General features: G+C 44.5%; 1 protein-coding gene across 1 annotated transcript; it reads right to left on the reverse strand.

Moving 5' to 3' along the window:
- Positions 1 to 138: 138 nt before the first annotated feature.
- pcnx2 (pecanex 2) lies at positions 139 to 26,389 on the reverse strand. Its single transcript, XM_048269812.1, has 35 exons — positions 25,958 to 26,389; positions 24,819 to 25,021; positions 24,462 to 24,579; positions 24,014 to 24,050; positions 22,159 to 23,331; positions 21,562 to 21,694; positions 21,010 to 21,152; positions 20,561 to 20,639; positions 20,239 to 20,374; positions 19,943 to 20,085; positions 19,669 to 19,822; positions 19,281 to 19,313; positions 18,969 to 19,140; positions 18,745 to 18,855; positions 18,345 to 18,436; positions 17,711 to 17,820; positions 17,098 to 17,206; positions 16,876 to 16,968; positions 15,767 to 15,917; positions 14,419 to 14,560; positions 11,060 to 11,237; positions 10,250 to 10,358; positions 9,666 to 9,795; positions 8,992 to 9,050; positions 8,441 to 8,656; positions 7,762 to 8,015; positions 6,627 to 6,860; positions 5,737 to 5,840; positions 5,067 to 5,211; positions 4,047 to 4,277; positions 3,398 to 3,672; positions 2,587 to 2,753; positions 2,069 to 2,303; positions 1,792 to 1,990; positions 139 to 1,462 (listed from the first exon to the last, which is right to left on the reverse strand). The coding sequence occupies exons 1-35, from the start codon at positions 26,108 to 26,110 to the stop codon at positions 1,283 to 1,285; spliced, it is 6,201 nt and encodes a 2,066-aa protein (XP_048125769.1). The 5' UTR covers positions 26,111 to 26,389; the 3' UTR covers positions 139 to 1,282.
- Positions 26,390 to 26,733: the final 344 nt, after the last annotated feature.

The raw sequence follows: 26,733 nt of genomic DNA on the forward strand, positions 1-26,733 counted from the left end.
TGCAATATTGATTTTAATAATGAAGTGTTTATTCAACTCAATACCATCCCAAATCAAACTCATTTGAGTTTCCATAAGTTTCCAAAACTTTGGCATAGGTCTGTAGACAGTAAAAAAGAGAGTACTGCAGCCAGAAAGTAACTGAAACATACTCACCCCCCAAGTGGCATTTTTTTATTTAAAATGTGAAGTGTACAATGACTCCAATGACAGAATTTAAATCCCATTTAAGACACGTACTTAAAGGGCTACTGCAAGAGTTTCCCGACCCATGGTCACTTCCCTTTCCGCTTATTTTTGCATTAACTTCAGCACAACACACTCTTGCCATTATATAAAACATAAACATAAACAACTATGTTAAATTCTGTCAGTCTTACGTTCACATGGGAAATGTGTTGTCAATGGCGATGCATAATACTGCATATTTCCATACAGTGTAAGAGGACAAGACAGTCCCTTATCTTCACCTTAACCTGGGACTGAAAAAAGGTTTCAGTTATACCACTATGACCTGTGCCTCATACAAAACCCAGTGAAATTACACATGAAGACACATAATTCAGTCATAGCAATTCTCCACTCCTTCTGTGAACATCCTGATATCGTGAGAAGAGTATTCATTGGTAAACAGGAGAGACTGTGGGAAGTCGGTGTTGGTCAGGCAGGAGTCCATGTGGTCATGCGCCCATTGGTTCGGAGGAGGCTGAGAGGTGTGTGGGAGACTGGGCAGCACAGGCCATCTGAAAATACTTCCCCAGATGTCCAGGGAGAAACTGGGCTGTCTGCTTCCTGTAAAGATCAACTGAGTGTGTGAGAGTTAAGTTATGGCTGTAAAAAAAAGTCTGAGTTTGTATCAGTAGTTTTGGGGTGGACACTGACTAGACTACAGACCCTTCACATTTTTATCTGGACACAGTACTCGAACACTGTACTGTACCGTACCGTACCACACACATACACATACACATTCACTCACACACACTCACATAAATACACATACACGCAAAGACACACACATTTTCCTAATGTACTTGTTTCAATTAACCTTCCAATTCAGTGTAATATTAAATGTGGAAGATGTTTCTAGTTTGTTGATTTGTTTGTTTTTTTATTTTATACATGAGTACTTTTTTTTTAAAAAGTCACAGTCTACATGTACATTCAGGAAACTCATAATCAACGTGCTGGGAGGTGAGGCAGGTTTTGGTGGCCTGGACAAGTAGCAGGAGGTGGAGGTTCCCTTCTGGAGACGATTGATCCCGCTGGTACTGGTCTGCGCTCAGTTGGTCTTCTGGTCCGGTAGCTCCTGGACGGCGGAGGCCAGAGCCGAGTCTTCCTGGCTCCTGTCCGTGCATTGCGTGCTGCTACGGTCTCGGTCTATGGATGGCGGGTTGTCTTTGGCGCCCGTGAAGACGTTGGAGTTGGTCCCGTCCATGCTTTCAAAGGCCTCTGACGTCCACTGTAAAAACAAGGATTGTGGGTACCTTATTTACATTCCCAGTCATGCGACAAACATAGTCAAATATGGATTAAAATCGGGTGGAAATGATTCATGACATTAATCATGTTGTCAAACTCAAAACCAAACCAAAGGCAGCGTTTGAAGGCCTGGGTGAGTCTTACAGAAAAGGCCTTGTTAATATTCATTTTCAACATTTCAACATTTCTGTCTAGTCCACACTATTTCTATAGCCTTATATAGACAAGTTATGTAGGATGTATTACCTTTCCATGGTTTGAATCAGTGTTACTACAGTGCTGTGAGCAGTTCTCTACGGTGATGCTGACCTGTGTTGCTCTACTGGTGGACCTCGCCGACTGGCCCGTAGCTGCAATGTTGACGCTACTGGAAGACTGCGTGTCGGTGGTGTTGCCGCCCTCGGCCGCTGAGAGCCCCGAGATGACCAGACCGCTGGAGAAGCTGCGCTTGCCGAAGAGGAGGCTGAGCGTAGAGCTGGACGACGACACCTGACCTGAGCGGTGGTGATGACCCCCTCCACCACCACCTCCTCCTCCTCCTCCTCCTCCTCCTCCTCCTCCACCTCCGACGCCCCCGACCCCAATCCCCGCCGCCACAGTGGCCGCCGACTGCAGCCCCGCCGTGGAGAGGCGTGGGACCTGGGAGAAGATGGAGGCGATGGAGGTGTTGAAGGACAGCTGGCTGTTGGAGAGCCGCTGCACCAGGCTGGGCCCCGAGGCTGACGAGCCGTGCTGGCTGTCCAGGATAGGGCCCGATTGGCTGGTGACCGGGGGCCGTTGGGCTTGGGGCTGAACTGACCGGCTGCGGTACTCTCGGCGCCCTGCAGGGGGAGCAAGTGGACAACTGCTGTCAATAACTTCTCCAGCCAGACCTTCCACATGTAGTGATTCACTGAGAGAATTAGAAATGGTTGAATGTACATTTGTGATTTGCAACACTAGCGGAATCTACTGCAGAAAAAAAATAATACAAAAACGCAACAGGAATCCTTAATTATTCATCCATTTATAATCATTATTCCTCCAAACCAGTGGCAAAAACGAGCTCCAGTCTCTTTGACATAGAGCATAATAAGCAGACTGCTCTGCAGAGCTCATCAGAACCTGCGCCGTGGTGCCGGACCGCCTGCGAGGCCCTGGGTCGGGCCTGGTACGTGCTGAGACTCTGCGACGTGATGGAGTTGTGGTTCTGGCTGAGCGAGGAGCCGGCACAGTCCACATCGTCCATGTTGACCCCGCTGTTACAACTGGTCAAGTTGTCCTTTCGTACCCTAGAACAGAGACAGAAGCACACTGCTACTAAAAAATCCCAACGCTGGCATTGGCAGAAAACAGGGCTTGTCCAGAGCCAGAGGGACCCAGCCTCTCCAAACACCCATCACGAGATCTGGAGTGGCTCCCAGACGTGAGAGCACTGTCACTGTAAATCACATTGGCGGTGGGGAAATCCGTTGTCATCGTGCTGACACAGCAAAATCCACAAAATCACCACTACTGCAGGGAGGCCAAGCTAATTCCCAGAACCCTCTCTTTATATTACTACTCATTTGTCATTTTGATCTGCCCTTTCTTCCACACCATCACTCTGCCTTCCCTCATCCCCTCCTCTCCAGTCACCCCTCCCTCTACTCCACCTCTCTCTCTCTCTCCGAGTCTTTCCCAGATGTCCCATCATTGACACCCTATGACAGCTGATGTGCACTTGCCTGTTTTGTTGTATTGTTTTTATTATTATTATTTTAAATAGCATGTCAAATTCTCTATGAATTCAATGTATTATTACTATTATTATTATTATTATTATCACCAATAATCATCATTATCATCTCCTGCCTCGTCGTGCACCTTTACAGAGGGGGCATCAACTGAACACACACACACACACACACACACACACACACACACTCCTACTGACCGTAGCCACTTGGTGCAGAGCCAGCCGCGGATGGTGGCCAGGCTGATGGGGCCGCCCCAGATGCCACGGAGCTGCTTGTGGGTTCCCATGTAGGAGGTGGTCAGCGGCGACACGTACATGGGGTAGCCCAGCGGCTGGTCGCATGATGAGTTGATCATGTTGCGCAGCGCCTGCTTGGAGTTCTGGATGCTGCCGCGTTCGGGGTTGCGGTTGCGCAGGAACACCAGCTCCTGCTGCTGCCCAGCCCACAAGCCTCGCACACACTCCTTGTTGATCTGGGAGAAGACACACACACACACACACAAACACACACACACACACACACACACACACACACATACACGTTTACCTGCTGAACTGAATGTTTTTCTACTCTGAAATGATCACGTGCAGTATTTAATCCTTCCACATGCACACACATGTGCCATCATTTCCACATACCACCACACACACACACACACACACCCACACACACACACACACACGTTTACCTGCTGAACTGAATGTTTTTCTACTCTGAAATGATCACGTGCAGTATTTAATCCTTCCACATGCACACACATGTGCCATCATTTCCACATACCACCACACACACACACACACACACCCACACCCACACACACACACACACACACACACACACACCGACCTTGATGACTTTGAAGCTGAGGTGGCGCTTGTAGAGCATGATGATCTTGTACTCGTCCGTGCCGTCGTCCACCATGTGCCTGAGGGTGAGCAGCGTGTCTCGGCTGGACAGTACCGCCTTGCGCCAGGCGGGGTCACTCTCGTGGCAAATCACCAGGCTCGTGCGGTAGTTAGTGATGGCCTCATACAAGATGGCTGGCTCCTCCGTCTCCTCCAGACAGGTGAAGTGATCCTGCAGAGGATAGGGGGTGGACCGTGGGAGCGGCTGGCTGAGTTGCCCTGTTCTTAACCCCACCCCCACCCCACGACTTTTGGCAGGGCGCCGTAGGCCGATCGCTAACGGGGCACCCTGACTGGTGAGTCAATGGCTCAGTCAGTCAGGCTGCTGGCAAGGGTGTGCGTGGCACAGGGGAGGCCCCTGGGACAATGTAAGTGCTTTAAATGGGTCACCTGCACCAGGCACAGGTGGCTTCCTCTCCGCTACAGTGCCAGAGGGGGATACGACCTCTGCTCAGGAGGAAGAGAAGCATGAGAACTATGCTTTAAGGGATAACAGAATACACGCTGTGTTGAGCCACAACAACACTGCTCTTTAGTGTCTGCATTTTGTGCATAATGAAGCTAATATGGAAAGAGTCCTTACTGTTTTAACTACATATTCTTACATGTTTTAACTACATATGATCCTAACTACATATTCTTACATGTTTTAACTACATATGATCCTCCCATTGACCTTCTTGTGACAACTCCAGACAAATTTGGTGCAAAAGTAATCAAGAGAATAGCAATAGATTTGAATGACTGCAAACAATTTCCTATAAACACCATGGTTCCATATAGCCTTTATGATCACCTTTACAGTAGTGTTCCCACACAGACGTACAACATAGTATCAGACACAGCATGACCACAAGCTTAAAGATAACCATGTCGAAGCAGACAGCCTTTCATTCAGTATCTATGCGTTTTTGCATGCGTGTCCCATTTAATGGGATATCTATGTGTTTCTGTGTCTCACTTGGTGGAGCTTCAGACTCATCCTCACGCCTGGCGCCACCACCTTCTGCAGCAGATCCATGTCTGCAAACACCCACTCATCCTTGCTGGAGATGCGGAAGTCCCCTTTGAACAGGGTGTTAAAGCCATACAGGAACGACTCCAGGCTGGAGAAGAGAGAAATACAGAGAGAGAGAGAGAGAGAGAGAGACACAGAGAGAGAGAGAGAGAAAGCAGATAAGCTTTTCAGTATTCAGGCTGCAACAGCAATATCTGCATTAGCTCGATGCTGCATCAGCTCAATAGTTGCAAATATCCAGATGGGATGTGATGAGAATTAATATTATAATACTCAGTGGAAACTAAAATAAACATCCAAATATCAACAAGTAAATGTTTTGTTTCATTTAACTCAGCCTGAGTATAGCCTGGGTTTTCCCATGCTGCCTTGCGCGTGCGATTTTATTCACGCTGCTAGGCAGCCTGGATTCTATGGACTTCGTTTTCACCTCAACGAAGGAACCAATCACAGAACGGAGGGAGGGCAGCAGGACAATGACGACACACTGAAGCCGTTATGAGCTACGTACAGACGCATTTGATAGACATTCGTAGCGCCCAATAAACGAGATGAGGTCTGACGTTAGCCAGGCTAGCCTGAGTATGTATTAAAAGAAATCGCTGTGTCTCACCTGTTTGACATGTTGTGGGATGCCGTTCCCAATGACCTTCGACCCAGCACTGACAGCCCAAAACATAGAGTGACCAGGACTGAGTCCTCATCACATTCCATTGGCTAGATCAGACAAGGCACAGAGCAGGATATCAGACATCTCCACCAAGGGTTGGACAGAAACAAACACACCTAAAACAACTGTCAATCGTGTAAAAACAACACCAGTTCAGATATTGACTTGTAGTCCCACTATACAGTTGCAAAAAACTCGGAGCTGACTGAGAACAGGCAACTGTTATTGATAGGAGCGCAGAGAATTGGCAAGGCCTTGTAATTTGCATAGTACAATTGTTCCTTGGATGAAGATGTAAGAACCCAATAATTTTGTTCAAATACAGGATCTGAGTGTGTGTATAACATGTTCACCACAACTATTTGAATCCACAGTAATGTGCATAGTAATGTACATTTTAAGAACACTTGAGGTGACTTTGCCCCTTTCTGATGAGACAAGAACATTCAGAATGTAGACTTGGCAAAACTGGCATGAACTTAGCTTTAGACTTGGCGTCTCTCCTAAAATCCACTTTACATTTTACAATGCCATCATTCACCCTGGCTGTTGCCTGTTGGATTCTGCACTGTATTGCAAGTATTGGGTTGGTTTGAAATGTTTCCTACTGGAACTAAAAAAACACTTTGTTCACCACTATATTTACACCAACGTACTACATAACTATCACCACACACATACAGTATTTTTTTAATATGAATGCTAAAAGATGCTTCGGAGTCTCCGAAAGATGCATATCATTCTACCAATGAACCAAATTCTGATAAGATTGTCCCCAGAAATATATTGTAAAACACATAACTAACTGAACGCAAATCTGTAACGTTTCGTACCTCTTCCTGCTTGCCAGCACAGTACTGTATCCACTCCAGGTAGACGTTACAGAAGCTGGCCCTGGTCACCCCCTGTAGGCAGTGGACGTAGTCCTCATCGATCTTCACGCTGAACACGGCTGGGTCCCGCTCGATGTGGTGCCATTTGGTGTAGGCCTGCAGAGCCTCCAGCATGGTGGAGTCTTTCAGCCACGTTTGCAGTTTGGGCGAGTGGACGAGGAAGTAGATGATGCTCTGCGGGTGGACGAGAGAAGATGCTAGAAGTCAGAAAAGTGCTGAGTGGACAACTACACTTAATGCTTCATGGAGCGCCTCATGATTATTTGGTGAGAAAAGAAGACCCACGGGCCGATTTCAATTTACTGTACAAAATGAATGGAACATTTTTGGAGTATCTGATAAAAAAAAAAAAAAAAAACTGTGCAAAACCAGTTTATTTGCTGATACAGAAATACTGTATGATTGCAAAATTAACTAGGCGTGTGATGAGACTTTGTGACCTTTTCAACATCAGGGTGGAGTTAGGTACTTTTTAAACACAACGCACTCTACCACACGCCAATTTGGTTTCCCACAGGTGCACCTTTCACTACTCATCACTAAGACAAACCTTCTCCACCTCCAGCAGTAAGTACTGTTTAAGGTCCGCTACTTTTGTTAGGCTCACCGTCCCTAAAGTCTGCACATCTTTTGGTCTTAACTCCTTTAAGTTCACTGCAGCAAATGGCTGGAACAAGCTACAACATGTACTCAAACCCGCCACTCTTACATCATTTAACATGTTCAACCAAAAGTCATTGTTGACTGCTGTACCTGTTAATTAGCTCTTTTTTCACTTTCTGTACCCTCCTTACAAAGAATATTCTTCATGCTGCAGTGTTGTACCGTATGTGTCGTTTAGTGTGTTTGTGTGGAATGTGTTCATTTATAATCGCTTGACACCTCTAGGCCAAATCATCTTTTAAAATGAGAACTGGTTCTATAAAATAAAATAAAAGTCAAAAAAGGTACTCTGCATAGAAAATTAATTTTACATCAGCGCTACCGTTAAAGGCAAAAATAAACTTGAAGGTTCAGATTATTCATCTGTGAACGTTATACCCAGTGCATGGCTACACACACACTCTGACTGTACCTTCAAGTAGTATGTGATGAGCAGCTTGCGCAGGTCGTACACCTGCAGCATGGTGGCGGCGTTGTTCTCGCTAATGCTGTAGCCCTCCAGCAGGTACTTGGTGGTGGTCACCTCCCAGGCCAGCCAGCGCAGGTTGAAGGCGGCGTTGCAGGACAGGACGTGGGGCAGGTGGCCCGGCTCACAGCAGCAGCAGGCATCGTCGTCCTCCACCCCCTCCGTGATGGCCTCCACCTCACGCTGCTGGCAGTATGTACCTGAAAAGAGGGATGGGATATGAGTGAGGAACCTAGCAGGACTGACCAGCAGAGACAAACCAGCCTGATATTGTATATATCATTGTTAATAGGACTCTGTATATTCAGGCTGAACAGGCACATGTTTTTCCTTGGATCTCAACCAGTAGACCAGCAGAGAGAGAGAGAGAGAGAGAGAGAGAGAGAGAGAGAGAGAGAGAGAGACCCATATGCCAGATGCAGGGTGAAATAACTCTGTGTCTGTGTACAGTCTGTGTAGTCTGCAGAAAGGAATCACGGCAGCACTGAATAATTGAGTGACACAGTGTATGATAAGTTCACTTTGACAATAGCAGGGTCCACCTCTCTAACCGTTACCTCAGTGGGTTAGCTCAACATACAGGCGTATTATTCTGTGTTGTCTAAGCTAGGTTTGAGCGCCTCACCCCGGAACTCCAGTCCCCGGAGTTGGAAGGTGACCAGGCCGTTCCCGATCTCGATGAGGTGCACGAAGGCGTTGAGGTAGTCGGAGGCGAGGATGAAGCAGTCACCAGAGCTGTAGTTGCCCCAGCGACCCAGCATCAGGTCGCCACAAAGAGAGTGCTGGAGCGAACGCGTCAGGTACTCATAGAAGATGGAGTTCAGGTTGTTGTCATCGCAACCTGAGAGAATAAAAATATGTATGTATGAATATGTCCTGTAAGTAGGTTACATTATTTTTTAAATTCAATTTAGGCTCCGCTTATTCAGGTCTGTTTACTGTTTGTTGTTTTGTTCATATTTACAACAGAGGGTAGTGGACTGTGATGTGAATAACAAAGGTGAGAAAATGGATTGCAGGTAAATTATGTATCACCAGAGTCATATTTATTTCATAAATGCATGTAGAATGACAGACACACGGTGGCAACATTTGAGCATACGGTAACAGAATATGTGCATTTTATGTATATGATTTAGTAAAAAAGAAACAGTTGCAGTTGGACTTAATAGTTACCTGTATCTTTATCAACCTGAGACACCAGTCTGCTGTTGGAGTTGTCAATCCGTTTAGTGCTGTGAAGCAGACAAGAAAATGGCCAACACGTGAGTTTGTTTGGGGCTGATTTCACAAGCGCCTCCAGTAAACAGTAAGGCGATCCAGACCACAATGAGTCAGCGCGGGAGTTATTGGGGCTATCTCATTCTGTGTGATCACTGTTTCACTTCGGAGAAGACCTCATCAATAACTTATGACCGGAGCGTCCCCTCGTTTGCAGCCAGAGACGGGCGGCTCAGCTGAGAGGGTGAGATCACTGCAGAGGATTAGCACAACACAGACGACCCACAATGGATCGGTCCATTGGACCAAGTGGACTGTACCAACTCACATACGCTGAGCAGCAGAATAATACTTCCTTATAAGATAAGAAGAATGACTGAAGACAAGAGACTAAACATGACTATTTTTGAGCTTTTAGTTGACTTTGTAGAGTCGTTGCATAAGCAGCCATTTGGAAAATAAACATTCCCAGTATATTCCCTGTTTTCATGTCGGTGAACCCTCATGGAATCTCTCAATGCTGACATCCTCGGGGCTGAAAATAACTGGTGTGCCAAGCACCGAGAGAGGCAGGCCCATGCATATTTCACTGTGCCATGTCCCTGGGGTGGGCGCTAAGAGGCTCTTACTTGTAGTTCCTCTCCCAGAACTTGACGGGCCGGGGGTAGGAGGTGATGAAGATGGCGCTGCCCAGGAAGGGGCTGAGCGGCGTGTAGAAGAGAGTGGTGAGGAGAGTCTGCAGCAGCAGCATAGCAGAGTCTGAGCTGGGCCATGAAGGAAAAACACAACACAGTCTGGACCTTCTCTCTCTTTCTTCTCTCTCTCTCTCTCTCTGTCTCTCTCTTTCTCTCTCTCCCAGAAGACAGACATGCACACATACTCTCTCTCTCTCTCTCTCTCTCTCAGACAGACATACATGCACATACTGTTGTATGCATAACATGACATGACATAACATGAAATGTTCCCAGCGAAAAGAGCACTTGCAGAGAGACTCGGTCTGAGTTGTTCTATGAATAAAAAACAAGGTCAAGTAACTACACATTATAGGTCCAGAAGTCCACTCTGGACTTGATCTCTGTTCACTCTGTTTGATCATCATACACAATAACAGCAGCAAAAATGCACACATTTGTTAAACAGGTGCTTCTGGGTGTGTGTGGGGTGTGGTGGTGATGTGTGTGAGAGAATACTGAGGCAGAAACTAGGATACGAGGCACTGCAAAAGGCTGCGCGAAGGCATGAAATGCACTTCCCCATGCGATCTGCCAGGGCGCGATGTACACCATGATGAAGTGCAGTTTGTGGAGCAGGTCCCAAAGCTGTGGGAGAAGCACAGGCCAGCAGAGTGAGTCAGGGAACGCCAAAAACACACACCTCATTATTTTTGGATAACTTCCCACACACCCACTGTCTGTCTGAGCAGCTCAGCCCACACTAACTTTGCCTCCAGCAAAAAGAACAGATGGACTTTGTTTCTTTTTTCCTCTTTTGTGGCTTTAGACTACACACAATCATACACACACACACACACACACACACACACACACACACACACCAAGTGGACAAAGGTTAATCATAGCGAGAGCACTAGCTCTGTCAGAGCATGCAATGTTTGCCGGCTACTACACAGAAAGGTGTGTGAGCATCAACACACTCAGTAAGTGATAAACATGTAAATACAGTTTGAAGTTGTGAAAGGTTAAAAGGCTGGACTTGTAGTCATGTTAAATGTAAATATTAAAGTTAGTGCCGTTTGTGTATGCTCCTTTATCATACTCTTTAACATATCAAAGATTGATGACCATCTCTTCACTTTCACTGAAGGTATGACCAATGCCACTATACAACAGACAAAGAGAGAGTTCTTTTAGGTCCATTTTCAGGTCCAGTTTTAGGTCCTGGCTGGGATTACCCATAAGTTTATAAGAGTACAGTAGCATGCGTAAGAAAATGGAAACTACAGCATAACTAGGTCATTATGAAGGATGTCCAGTAGAGTTATTCTGGGGGGTGACCTGACCTTGTGGAAGACTATGGTCATGAGGAAGAAGTTGAGCAGGAAGGTCTCGGAGGCCCTGCTGCAGTCAAACTCGAAGAAGATGACGGTGAAGAGAAGTGTGACAAACTGGTAGCTGGGATTGCAGAAGGAGGAGCGCAGAAGCTTCATCCCAGCAACTGTCATCAACAAGACATCAAAGCTGGAGCGAGACACAGACGCCTGAGACACTCAGATGCAGAGGCAAGGACACCAGGCAGCAAAAGCACACAGGTGACACATGAGAGAGAGAGCAAGAGAGAAAGAAAGACAGAGAAAGAAAAAGAAAGAAAGAGAAATAGAGAGAGAGAGCTATGGCTGGACAGATAGAGTCCAGCAACATCAAGTAGAAAATTCCAGGTTCAGAAAGACAAGGTCCCAAGTCATTGAGTCAATCAATATAATTAATTACATTTATGTCTAAGTTACATAAATTGGTTCAGTCAGAAGAGTAATTGAGAGTTGGAGACAGGGCCGGTTCTACATTTGGGTGAGCGACAGCGAAGCAGTCAAATTGGATCAAAATGTACATAAACACAAAACGTAACCACAAAACAAATCGGTAGCTCGAGTTGCTGCAGCCAACAGCCAGGGATGGGCAGTATTTCAGATACATGTATTTAAAATAAGCATTTCAAATATAAAACTGTATTTTGTCATTTGTATTTTATTTTGTTGAAGAAAACGTCTCAAAATACTTTCCAGGTGTGTATTTTTGTAGTTTAAAAATACTGCCAAATATTTTTGGTAAAAACAATAGCCTACTTTTGGTGATGTGATGACATAAAAGTGCAAAACACTTGTTGTGATTATAATATTGAGATTCAGGAAAATGATCCAGTGCAAGATGAGTAACTTGAACAGTAGGTTGCTCACACACACACACAATACACTCCCTCTCAATTTTAATAATAATCAGTTTCTTGAGAACTTAAATAATCTAATCGGAACAAATGGAACCGGTTATGTGGTTGCCCTGCAACATTGCTCAATCTGGGCATGCATTGACAATGTCAGAATTGTCTCCACTTACTGTACCGCTTGACAAGTGCAGTTGTGACTTTTTGAGTGCATCTCTGATACAGTATTTAGGCTATGAAATGTAACAGGCAGGTCAGCATAGTTGATCTGTTAACTCTTTGCAGGTTGTGGCATGTCTTGTAGACAGAGAAAAGCTGTGGCTCTCAAACTCTGTCCACTTAATCAACAGTCAGAGAATAGATTAAATAGACAGATATGGAAGGTTTTCAACATGATATCGGGCTCCCTTTATAGAGTATTTTTAGTACTTTCAAAATACAAAAACATACAGTATTTTATTTTGATACATGGTGTGGCTAATGTATTTTATTTTGGTACACGTAAAATCACGGTATTTGATATGTTATTTTAAAATACATTTGTACTTTTGCCCATCCCTGCCAACAGCTAGAGTAGACAGGCAGCTACAGTGCTACACTCTGGGGGCATCTTTAAAATCATGGCCCCCAGAGTGTAGCACTGTAGCTGCCTGGCTGATCTAGCTGTTGGCTGCAGCAACTAGAGCTAGGTAGCACCGATTGTTCTCGTGTTTTTTTCTCGTACTGACAGTACTCAGTGACTTCGAGAAACAGATCTATATGATTCTATATGATCTATAAGATCTATATGAAAAATGGCCAGAGTTTTCTTTTAAGGCATCAGGAGGGGGGAAACCTACATAGGCCTACTTATGTACCAGCTAGCTACCATTACACTCAACACCAACTCATCTACAAGCTGGGTTTGAAGCTGCACGCGGCGCAGATGCACTATTGAATAAAAAAAATCTTTGTTTGGGTGGGCAAGACAAAATGCTTGGCCCCTGCCTAGAGCCGGCCCTTGTTGGAGAGGAGGGTTATGCTTCCATAGCTCATGGTGCAGTACTACATAGTACATCAACTGATGAGTACAATGTAGTTCTTACCTGACAACTTGTTGCAAGTGAATGTATCTACATTTAGGCATAGGAGTAGTGATTTGTGATTACATGAGAGCTAAACTAATATCATATAAACATATAATAACACTAATAACACATATAAACGATAAATGAAGTAACTAAGGGAACTTATACTCTCTGAGCCCAGATTTTCCATCAGTGACAACAGTGCATTGCACGGAGAAAGGGTTAGTCAAAGCATATTGTCTAAAATACAGACACAGAGCTAAATATGAATTAGCGTCATCCAAGTTACATGATCAATTGTCTGCCATTTTCCATTACAAGTACAAACAGCAGTAGTTAAGTGAAAGCCATAATTAGTTCGGATGGTCTATTAGAGTGAGCCGACAAAAACATTAATTGATGTTTCAAATCAAATTCAAAGGTAAATAAGGCAGGGTAAAGGCACCACTTTGCCAACATCAACAAAGCAAGGTGTTGATATGAAAATTATATATTACTTCATGATAAGCACGCTTTGCCAAAGCAGACTAACTGTACAACACTGTATACTGAGGTCCAAACAGTGCCTTGTCACTGGATACACATATCGTATAATTGAACTGCAATTCATCAGATTATCAAAAGTTGAGTAAAAGCCGCAGCCTGACAATCAACAGTCCCACCAGTGTTTGGGCAGAGGGCGAGTCCTGATCAGGAGCAGATAACGTCTGACGAGAGAGAGCACTCTGCGTTTCGAATTAAACCTGACAGAGCTGAACATGGTCCAGCCCAGCCTGGACACCAGGGCAGCACACTCACAGCAGAGGACACTGGGCAAAGTGCGGCAGGATAGATGAGCCCATTGTTGGGGAGCAAGAGGCATTGTGGGAAGTGGCTGTGAGTGTCCAGGGCCTGCTGATGTATCGTGTGGTGATGGGCCTGGGAAAGGTCCCCCTTTGTGTCAGCACCAGATTAATGGCGACATTAATGTCTTGTGTGTTTCCAAGGACCAGGGCTAGATTACAATGCATGTTCCACCTGGAAAGAAGACACTTGGATTTGGCTCAAGTTTTTTTTTTTTTTTTAAAACCTCATGAGGGCAAAAGGTTAAGGAATGTGTGCGTGCTTTTGTGTGCGTGTGTGTTTGTATGAGAGAGAGAGGGAGAGAGAGAGAGAGTGTGTGTTAGAGAGAGAAAGAGAAAGAGAGAGAGAGAGTGTGTGTGAGAGAGAGAGAAAGAGAGAGTGTGTGTGTGAGAGAGAGAGTGAGAAAGAAAGAATCAGTGTGAGAGAAACTCCATGGAAACCCAACAGAACCTGGCTACAGTTCCTTTTAAGGTGGATCCTGGTCCTTCACACATTCCCACCTAGGACGAGACAGAATAAAACGTACCAAGTTCCTTGAGGGCCAAATAGAGGCAATACGGAAACAGCTACTTACTGGATGCCCAGCTTCTTGCGATGACTCAGAGCAAAGCCGTCGTTGGTCAGGGCGCTGAGGACAATGGCAGGGTAGACCACATATTTCTCAAAGGAGAGCAGTCCAACGTACAATCGCTCGTACCACATCAGATGGGCGTCCTCTGAAAGACAACCACACAGGCTGCAGTCACGACCTCCTTCTCAGACAACAGAGCCCAGCACTGAGAACTAACCTTAAAAAGCCTTGCTGCTCAGATGTTATATCTCAAGTATAAAGGGACTGTAATATATACAACATTATCAACAGTAGTGTGCTTCTGTAGACACCGTGAACCAATCTATGTCCTCTCACGGAAAATTGAGGCCACTTTTCAAAGATGAACTTGGGATGAACTTTCTTCATACCAGTACCCCTGACCCCTGCGTAACACTTTTCTGTGATTCTTCTGTGGTGCCTTCATTGACATGAGTGAGGAAAATCACACTCGTCTGGTGGTGACAAAGCACCACTGGTGATTGACAGCCATGTAACGTGACAGCTTTAGGAACTTAGCTCCCTGCTGTGACCAGTCCCACACACCTCTGAGAATCAGCAGCTCTTTTGAAACCAATCGCTTTATGAGCTGATCCATCATCAGCTTTTATAGGCACATTTTAACTTATTGTTTAAATTATGAAACAGGGTTAATGGCAGCATGCATGACTATTGAATAAAAGAGAATGGGGGATATATACATATTAGAAACTCATATTTTAACCCAAAGACCACAGAGTGCAGTGGTGGCATTTTGATGCTGGATTTTAACATGGAAACATGTAGGCATGTAGTAGGAACTGAACTGCATAATGACAGAAGTAATGGATGCTGAAATGGAACGAAACTGAAATTGCTTAATTACATTTAAAGTGTAACTGATTGATTATTTAACTTTAAGTATGGATGTTTCAGTATGAACAATTGTGAATTTTAAAGTGTTAAGACTTAAGACCATAAAAAAGTTGTGCTTTTGCACACCTCCTTGGGACGGGTGCGTCGGAGAAGGACAACAGGGTCACCAATGTCAAAGAAAGTGGGAAGCTCCTGCACACTGTCTTCATTTGCAATTGTACTGTTTTTTTATTGCAACATTTATTGCAACAATTGCCTGATGATTGTCATCTGACTGAAATGTTGCAATAAAAAAAACAGTACAATTACAAATGAAGACAGTGTGCGGGAGCTTCCCACTTTCTTAGACTTAAGACCATCAAATCAAAATACACAATAATTTCCCTTTAGGGCTGAATAAAGTAATCTACCTATACCTATCTATTATATCTTAAGCCAATATAGCTTCTCAGTGTCTTTTCACCACCAGTTGACTGACCTCGAGGCTCAAACTGGGAGTACTCTCTGCTCTTGAGCACAGGGTGAGCGATCCAGAGCCAGGGGTGATGCTTCCTCAGCTGGGGGATGAGATAGTGGGTGATGAAGCCCACCGTCCCAGCCAGCGCATACAGCACGATGGTGACAAAGGGCTGAGGATCACACACACACACACACACACACACACACACACACACACACACACACACATGCACACACACCACATGACACACACACACACACACACACACACACACACACACACACACACACACACACACACACACACACACACATGCACACACACACACATGCAGACACACACACACACACACACACACACACATGCACACACACACACACACACACACACACATGCACACACACACACAGACACACACACACACACACACACACACACACACACACACACACACACACATGCACACACACACACACACACATGCACACACACACACACACACACACACACACACACACACACACACACACACACACACACACACACACACACACACACACACACACACACACACACACACATGCACACACAGACACACACACACACACACACACACACACACACACACACACACACACACACACACACACACACACACACACACACACACACACACACACACACACACACACACACACACACACACACACATACGCGCGCACACGTACATACACACGCAAACACACACAGGAGGGTAGAGGTTAGAGGTGTCAAAACAAAGGTGCTAAACATAGGATCAAATAGAAACATGCTAAAAATAAATAATGATTACATTTTGTTTTAAAGCTTCATGGTTGCCCTTTAAACGCATCATGTTCTACTGTAACAATAGCAAAGTAATGCCGTATAGTAGCTACTTAGAGAAATAGCCTCAGAAAAGACTCAGAAATAGCCCCTCACATTCAACAGACTGATTTGTCTTTCAGTATCAGCTTAGAGACTAGATTCTACTGCCAAATGCTTACTCTGCTGCAATACTAGATGACAATAAAGACTGATACTTTGGAGTTATAGGTTCAAAAGAGACAAAAAAACACAGATCAGACTTTAGATCTCAGGACACTCACCCTCAGAGACAGGAAGACAGTGCTGGCCGTCACCGCAAAGGTCAACACTGACGCCAGCGTACACACAAACAGGTCTGAGATTAATATCTCTTTCTGTAACAGGGGAAATGTGTCAGTCACATTATTGGCTATTTATATATAGATCAGTAACATTCAGCTCTCAATTTAGCCATTACTCATTCTGTCAGCCATTTTCCCCACACCAGTGGAAACGCTCCTCACCACTGAGCCTCTCAGCTTCTCCGGTAGAGGATCTATCTTCTCTGTGGTGGCCTCTTCCTCTTCTTCACTTCCACCCAACACAGGTATCAGTTTGGACTTGATTAAAGACCTGCAGAGCAAGGCATGGTTCAGATGAAGGAGTTTAACTTTTAACAAGGCAAAAAACAACAATAGACAATACCCCAAGGTATACTAAGATAATAGAGAACAAAATTACTCACTGACATACTGGGAAACTCTTAAGTTCACAAACAAATGAAATCTAAAAAAGTAGACCATCTACTGTATTTACTCAATAGTTCATCCCAAGTTGATGAACATTTTGCCATATACTACTTCCCTTGGTTTCCTTGATTCTGATTAATGAATCATTTCTCAACACACTCAATCATTACTTAACAGCTCATAGAACAATGTGCACATTATTGACCTTAGTCAATAATCAAATAAAAAAGGTATGCAGGAATACCATGGTGGAATACTATGGTGGAGTATACTGAAATATCTGCCATCAATACATAACACTGCTAAGGTTTCTCTGGGGGAAAGCAAAGGATTCATACTTGTACACTTGTCTTATTCTATTTTCTGCTTGTGTTGTTTTTCGTCTTACATGAGCACGGAGGGGTCGCTGCTCTGTCTGCTGAGGTGATAGGAGAAGACAACCAGCAGTCCACAGAAGCCCGAGAACAGCGCTGGAATGTGCTGCTCATCCCACGGTTCCTGTGAGGTGAGAACTCAGTTCACCGGCAGGTTCACAGACAACTCTCAGAAGTGTCTTTCATGTGAAAAAAACTGGCAGCTGATGCTTTCAAAGGCATGTGTAGCTCAACACCTTTAAATTATTTCTATCAATAGCTCCCTCTGATGTTATTTTGAAATGGACGCATGTGCAGGAGCCTATTGTCTTCCATGGCAGCAATATCCTGATGTTCAAGAAAGCTTACATAAAGACACTGTGGCTTATCACAGTTCCAGGGCGGTTTTACACATATTACGTTTATGTCCTCTTTTGCTTTTGACTGAAATAGGAGAAAGCAGGTCATGAGAATTAGGCCATTTCTCCCAGTCAGCACAATTCAGCATTAACTCAAAAAGCACCAGAGCTCAATTTGATTCTGATTAATGAATCATTGCTCAACACACTCATTCATTACTTTACAGTGCATACAGCAATGGGCACAAGGTCTAACTGATCAAATGCTCTCATACTGCTACACGAGTTTCAGTCTTTAAATATAGCCCACCTTTAAAGCGCCAAGGCAGAACCCATAGAGTAGAGCAATCGCAGTCAAACTTCTCATGATGCTGTATACTGCAGACACAAGCCCAGTTGCAGCTGCCAAAGAAAGAGACAAACAGTCTTTGTGTATTTTAAATTATTAAGAACAATGGCTAGCAATAACCCTAAAGATGCAGTCTGTGAGATTAATTGCACTTTATCAAATTAATGGTCCTCTCGTAGTTCTGTGTGTGTGCTACAGTATGTGTGTGCTATTCCAGCCAATCAATAAGCTTTAGGAGGATGAAAGGGAAAATGCATTCTGATTGGCTGTTGAGCTCAAATATCAACAAGTGTTCACCAGAATCACGGACTAGACGTTTACCGTATGTACTGATTGGTCAAGGACTGCAACTGACACCTACCTGTTCCTCCAAAAAAATGCACATCTATCTGCTCCAGGAAGTATATTACAAATGTGTTAATCTGAGGGAGAAGGCCAACAAGGAATGTAACAGGGAAACAGTAAGTGAATCCTGTAAAGAAATGATAGACGAAAGAATGAGTTACGTCAATATGGAAACCGTGAAACCGTGGTGACAATACCACAAGCATAAAATATGGGGACCAGTCAGCAGGCAGTACTCACCAACTAAAATGTCTCGGACAAAATGGAGGGTGTCGGATAAGACAATGTTCATGCCATACAATCTGGACACAGGAAGGTTTGACTGTTTTAATAACAGCTCCAGGATCCAAATAAGGCCACAGAATATACAGAAGTATGCAGCTCGACTGTATGCAACTATTTGATTGTGTCCCTAAAAAGAAAAGAAACCATGCCCATTATTATCGCTGCTGTTATTCCAATATGTACTGACTTTTAATGAACTGACTCTTGGAGAGTTGCAGTTTATTGCAACGACATGGATACTGTGTACAATATTTTCCATCCACTTACATGAGTTGGGGAAGCTGCATCTGGTTGGACACTCTGTAAGATATTGAATAATTGATACAGTGCTGATGCGACAATAATGGAATAAGACACTTCACAAACAATGCACTACGGATCTCTACTGAGAATGTTTTGCTACAAAAAAAATGTTTTCAATAATACAGAGACACAATTATTTATCTTTGATTCATAGTACCCAGAAATAAGTAACTAATTAACGATTGGGACAGAAACATTCGGCACCTCATAAACACAATAAACAGTAAATACAATTGTGTCAGTGGGTGCTTTCAACTTTCACATAGAACTACCGGTATATACATAGAAAACAGTATTGCTTAAGCACGCAGGTTGTATGTGGCAGACAGCTTGTGTGAGGAGAAGGCTCTACCTTTAAGAGGGAATACTGGCAGCTGGCGATGACAAGGCAGAACTGGAATACCCAGATGTCCTTAAAACAGCCATGGTTCAGCAGGACGAATCCTAGGAAAGACACCAGGAACGCCAGGAAGACAGCTACCACGTTTTCTGACACGTCTTGATTCCTGGGAACATAAATCACCATTAGTTACCAGCTGTACCTGAGAACTCAATGAGAGACTTCTAATCAAATCTGCACAACAGCAAAAGCAAAGAACATCAGTTGTCAGGTCATTTGAAGTCACCTGTCAAACAGTGCGAGTAAGGTCAGCCGATCATACAGGATGTTGACCCACTTCCCAGGAAAGACCTTCAGCTTGTAGTAGAGCTTCCGAGATGGCTTCTCCTGAGTCGACGTGTCTGACGAGTCATCTAGTGAGTCCTCTTCCTGTGACAATTTTACAACAAGTGTGACTGAATGATTGCGTGAATGAATTATTGAATTAATTAATGACAAAAATGTGTTCCACATGAAAAAATATGTCTTGGTGTTTTACTTTTACCAAACCAAGTGATCTTTTGTGATCATGATCAGTCTCACCTGAAAGATCTCTGGATGTGTTCTCCTCGGGCGCAGTCGGTGAGCAGGAATGATGCGGCGCTGGAATGGGCAGTCCGCATGACCTCCGGCTAAACCGTCCTGGCACTCCGAGTTGGAGGAGGTCGACAGGAGATCACTGAAGGTATAAACAAGTAAACATGAAGCAAATGAGAAATCTTTGAGACAGTGAAATATCATAACTTTAGAACCATATTACATAATGTATTGAACAGAGCTGCAAATGTTGGAAATCTTTGTTCAAACAAAATGGCAACCGAATAAGCAGACTTGTAAATAAATGTGTGAAATTCAAGTGCATTACCACATGTTGCCTGTAATCAACTCAGCCCCAAGGGGTAAGTTCAGGGCTCTCTCATTGTACAACTTCCTAGGTCTGTCTCCTAGAAACGAGCAAAGCAACCAGTCAGTAATGCACTAAATATAAAATGCCACACCAACTCATTTTAACAAGCACATTTCAACCACCCTTGGGGAATGGATTAATCAATACAACCCATTGTCACTGTCACCCATTGGCACAATCATTCTTTCAGTTTCACCTTGTGTTCACTTACAATCTTAATCCAACCATTTTAACCACATCCATTTGTCTTCTCGAACAGGGTATGTCGGATGGAACAGTAGCAGCATATTTGCAGTAGTTGCAGACATCTTGCTTTCAGTGCCATCCTTGACTTATTTAACTTGGCCAGTACTTATGGTCTTAATCATCTCACATTCAACTTCATTTGGCTCCAGCAGCTGACTTACTGTGGACCGTGTGGAAGGTGTAGGCCTCCTCTTTGGAGGTGGCCTCTGGTCTGCAGATGACCTGGAGCATGGAACTCTCAGACTGGGACGTTTGGGAGGGAAGGGAGTCGTAGTCTGGGTCTTTATCTTTATCCGTCTGAGGACTGTAGGGAAATTGATCAAGGCATGGTTTCATTTTTAATCAGATGTTCTTGACTTGTGCTACTAACTTGTTACAGTTATACACATGAGCTTTCAGAGGGATCAAATTATTTTTTTAAAGCATCGATCACTTCAAAACAAATATGACAGCTCATAGCTTTAATGTTTGATAGCTTACTCACTGTGTAATGTAAGAGGCATCTCTCAAACATCATACAATTAAAACCTCAACAGACCATGCTGAGTCAGTACTTCAACAAAAACAGAGTCCACTGTCCAATAATGACCTTATGGATGATCTCATGGTTCATGCTCTCAACATCCATTAGGCTAGCAGTGACAGACTGTCCATTCTAAGACATTCTGAGGTTACAAGGTAAAATGTATGATTTGAGTTAATTTGAGCTGGACCTGTCAGGAGAGACAATGGGGATGAGCCTCTCTGGAACAGCGAGGGGTGTGTCCGTGGTGGCCAGACTGTTGGGAGGGTTGGGTCTCTCTGTCTCTGTCTCCTCATCATTCTTCACCGTCACCATGGTATCATCTGAAAAGCAGATACATATTACATCATACATAATATGATATTGCATTTGATAATGCATGATGCAGGTCTTCATATCTAACCAAAAACAACAAAACAAAGGAAAACCCATTCTACAGCTTAAGGGCCAAAATAGCTTTGACACTTCTCTTATCTTTGGATTGGCTGAAAGCCAAAGCTCACCAAGACACTTCAAAGAGCATATCTCTGAAGTTGTCCAATGACGCTTGCTTACAAAATTCTTTAGGGGTAAATTCAAATATAAATGTATATTCTCATCAGAATATGATTCAGACATTTTCAGATACAAATATTAGATATTACAGCCTCTCAATAATTTCACACCATTTATCATCTACCTTTAGTTACTTGCCACTGTTAACCATCATGGGGCAACTTTATAATAACTGAATGCATGAAATGCAAATGTCTTAAACTCAGATGACCATTTTGAATTTTCTCCTCACCTTCCTCCTCATCTTTCTCATCTGCATCATCCGTCTCAGGCTGAGAGCTGCTGGCCGCTCGCGTGCTGTTGATGGACTCCAGCAGCGACACAAACTCCACAAAGTTGGACTCGTTGGGCATCTGGCCCTCCTTGGCTTCCAGGTCCGACTTGGAGGTGGTCATGGTGTGCGTCCGGCCCTTGGACCGGTCAGCGATGAGCACGGCGTCCCTCCCACTGTCTATACTCAGCCCTCGCACGTGTGTCCTGCCCCCAGGGCCGTAGCGCCCATAGCCAGCCGGGATTTGCAGGAAGCCGTCGGCGTCCATCCGGAGCTCCGGTGCCTCATTCTCGTCGGGGTGCGAGTGGACGTCGATGCCCGAGGAGCTGTTGTCATTGGTCAGCGGCAGGCTGCCATGCTCCACCTCCTGTTCGTCCGGCTCATACTCCCGACAGTCCTGTGTGGCCGAGTCTGAGCTGATTGGTTCTTTGGAGTGGCTGAGTTCGGGATTCTGCATCGGCGGTTGGTCAGCTGGCTCGTCCTCAGCGGCTAGTCTGTACTCGTCCTCCCGGTCATCCTCTCCCTTGACGGTGGCCTCGTGCTCGTCTTCCAGGGGTGAGTCGAAGGTGATGACGGGTATCCGGATCATGCAGTCTCCCCGGGACTCCCCTTGTCCATCTTTGGCCATCTTCGACTGGGCCGACTCCATGATGCTCTGCTTGACCGACTCCTCCAGCTCGGCAGCCGTCTGGGCGTCGCAGCTCATGGTGATGATGATCTTCACCGTGTCGCTCTCGTCCAGGCGCACCGACGCGCCCGAGTTGTCCACCAGCATCACCGCGATCTCGTCCGAGCAGTAGGTCTCCTCTGCCGGGGCGTCCTGGACGGGGGAGAGGCTGTCCGGTGAGAGGCCCCTGCATTCCTCCTCCTCGTTCTTCTCGTTGTTGTTGGGGTCAGTGGGCGGCTTCTCCTTCACCTGCAGCTCACTCTTCTCGTCCACGCTCTCGACGTCGCTGTCCTTGGACGGTGGCAGGCCCTCGTCTGCGGTGTCTCTGTCTGGGGGCGGCCGCTGCTCCTGCTCCAGGAGAGGGGCGCACTGGTCTGGATTGGGGCTGGACATGTCCTCTGGCAAACCTCCATCCTCATGCTGGGGCTTGTCTCTTGACCTCTCTTTAGCGGGGGAGTCCCTATGGCCTGAGCAAAAAGAAACAAATCTATTATCAGATGTAACAGCACGGATTATCATCAAAATACCACATGCGTCATAAAAAGACTATTTAGAGCAGAAAGAACTTCTGCAGTTTAACTTGGGTAAACAAAAATTGCCTCAGCCTTGGGGGAGGTTGAGAGGAAGAACTGGCAACTGATGAGAACATGCTGCCTGAGGAAATGCTTGAATTTTTCAATCCTCTCTATCTAATTTGCGATTTCTCAATCAGAGAGATGAGATCATATCAGAAATACCAAAGAAATACTGTAAGCCTTTCTACATTTCACACCACTCACATTTAAATGTCATATTCACCAAACCACATTTCAGTGCTTCAAATCAGTCAAAAACGCCTGGATAATCCACTTTACCATACAGCTCCCAAGATTACATATTGACTTCCTGGCAATGCAATCAGATTCAATTAGAGCTCACAGTTCCTGCTTGATGAGGCATTCCAGGAAGCCAGCCATAATGCCTGCTTCTACATGCTTAGCTATGCATTTCTGCAGTTATGACACACTGGTAGAGACAGCAGTCGTCAATTAATCTGTCGGTTCATCAGAGTCCCTTTCACAGAGTGTCCTAACAGCAACTCTCAAGAAATTTGTGTCTTCTTCTCATCATGCTCACAAATTAGGCCACTTCTAAAAATACGGCACATACCTTCTGAGCTCTTCAACTCCTCTGCTTTTGGGCACTCCTGCAGCAGAGAAAACAGAGCAGTGATAGGTCATGCTATTATTAGATTTTGGATCAAACTTGTATCTTCTGAACAAACACATCAATGTGTTGACTGCGTGTAAATCTGTACTACAGGACAGTTAATCACTTGGTGCACTGTTGGTAAATGCACATGTAAATGTAATTGAAGCTTGGTTCTCTGGCAGGTGACCACAGAGCAAGAAAGATTGATTAAGAACACTTCTAACAGAACCTTTCTGGGTATTAGTAATTATTTTAGTATGGTTCTCTTTTCTTTACATCTTTTTTTTAGCCTAAAAGTATTTGCTAAACAACCTGTCCTTATCCAAAAAGCACAGGGAGAACAGTTCGTGGCATCTTTTTCTTCTCAGAATGCATAAGAGGGTGATATAACTGATGCACTACTAACCACACCGATCAGGCCCGAATCCGTCTCTGTTTGTTTCACAGTCACTTGTATAATGGGACTTAGACGATTTCTGGTCAGTACTGTCATGGCAACACTGTCAGGAGCAGTACTGCTTTTTCTGTATTGAGAGAGTCGAGAAAGAGTATAAAAACATACTCGTAATTCAGATAAGGCTAAGACTGATTAGTTACTGATAAATCAACTGCATGAGTCAAAACTACACATATATAGAGTAGCCTACAGTAAGGTGCAATTAAGAAATACATTATGATCTAAACTGCATGCAAATCCCTTTGTAGGAACACACTTTGTTTATGAGCTGAATCAAGCATGCCAACACACAAACCCATGGAATACCTTAAGTTAGCAGGAAGGCAGGAGTCAGAGGCATTGCTTTTCTTGTCAGCACCTTTGCTGACATCAGACACACTGTTCTGGGCCACAATGTCGCCCCTGTCGAACATCAGGTGGAGCCGGTAGTTCACTGCCTTTATGGCGATGAAGAAGACCGTCACTGACGTGCAATAGATGCTGAGTGCCATTGTGGTTGGGGGGAGGGCCTGAGCAATAAACACATACACCCATATACACACAGAAGAAGGCAAAGAAAAAGAGTGTGGGAGGGAAACACTAGGTTCTGTGATGTGCATGTGTATTATTTTTATTCATACATTTTCTATCGACAACGTATAACATGTATGCTGTAGCGTGTGAATGGCTGCTCTCTGTTTTGTATAATCAATCATCAATTGTGTCAGCAAAATCTGTTCTGCAGGCTGAGATTACTTTCTAATTAACACAAACTCCGCACTTCTTGTTGCCGCCAAAAAGTGGCTCTTACCATGTTTAATCAATTGACTGTTATTAAATGAACAATGAGTTCTTATGCCATGACATAAAATAAATGGCATATGCTACATTAAAGCAAAATTAAGCGGACAATTGATATTTATTTATGGCTAGCCTATACTGATATACAATTAGGAATGTGGCGCCATTTGGCACCTTCTATCTATGACAACCAATCACTAGACTCAGACTAGACCACTCGTGTATTTTTCATTCAGTTAGGTAACACTGATGCTGACTTTCATATAGCCTATAAAGGGAAGCGTGATATTTGCCTCGTGTGTTAACTGCTTGCGTGTATGGCAAGGAAACACTGCTCCGTTAGCAAATAGTTAGGCCTATTTCATAAAAAAAAAAAAAAAAAATCTTTCAAGATAGACTTTTGGTTCGACTCCGTACATTCCATATAGGCTTCAGTAGCCTATGCAGAGAAAAAATGCGACAGTAGCCTGCCTCTACTACACCTAAAGTAAACGCGCTGAGGCAAACACAGCGAAATTGAACATCTGTTTTGCCTGATTATCTACGAACCTAGAGCAGGCGAATGTTAATTGGCTTTACATAGAAAGAGATGACCAATTTTACGCTGCACCTTTCATAAAGACAAAACAATGGAGCTCCTGGCCTATTATCCGCTCGATACTTACCAAATGCAGGGACAAGGGTAGCATAAGAAGAAACATCCACAAATAAAGGTGACATGAGTTATTGAATTTATTCTGGTCCGGGTCGTGATACCAGCCGCCGGTAAGCGAAGCCCACACTCCCTGCCGTAGAGTTTGAACCACATGCGAGCCCATCTTGACAACTGCAATGATCGTTACAAAGGTACCACACTATATGGATTCAACACGCTGCCATGTTGAAGCAGCATCACCGTTTCCAGTACCGATTACATTTTTTTTCATTCGAGGTAGCACTTGTCCTAACCGCTGTCCTTGCGTTGTCTGCCTTTTATTTTATTTTCCATCATTTAATTATCGTGACCTACAGCTCAGGGCTGAACGGGGGCTGCGATGCTCTGCTGCGTGCACCATCATACGACCTGCCGCCTCTCGTTCCTCAGCATCCTCCTGGAAGCGAGGATGGGTGGGGGTGTGGTGAGAGAGGGATGAACCAATTTGCGGTGGAACTCTCAGAGCGCGTTCCATTAATCATACGCCGTGTTCATGACAGTGGCTGAGTCATCCGCATGCCAATCTTTAAACATGAGGCTGGCCATTAAAAAAAATCAGCAGCCCAATATCAGCCATTATGTCAATACGCCACCATCAACCGGCTAGTGTTTACCATAAACAGAATATGATTTGCATATAGGCAATATTAAATTAGCCTATACTTTGGTGCACACGGGCATTTTAGAACCAGAATAGGGACTATTTGACTGGCCATAAGACGATATTTTAACTTATTCCAAAATACC

The sequence above is a fragment of the Alosa alosa genome, chromosome 18, assembly GCF_017589495.1.
Source record: "Alosa alosa isolate M-15738 ecotype Scorff River chromosome 18, AALO_Geno_1.1, whole genome shotgun sequence".
Classification (NCBI taxonomy): Eukaryota; Metazoa; Chordata; class Actinopteri; order Clupeiformes; family Clupeidae; genus Alosa; species Alosa alosa.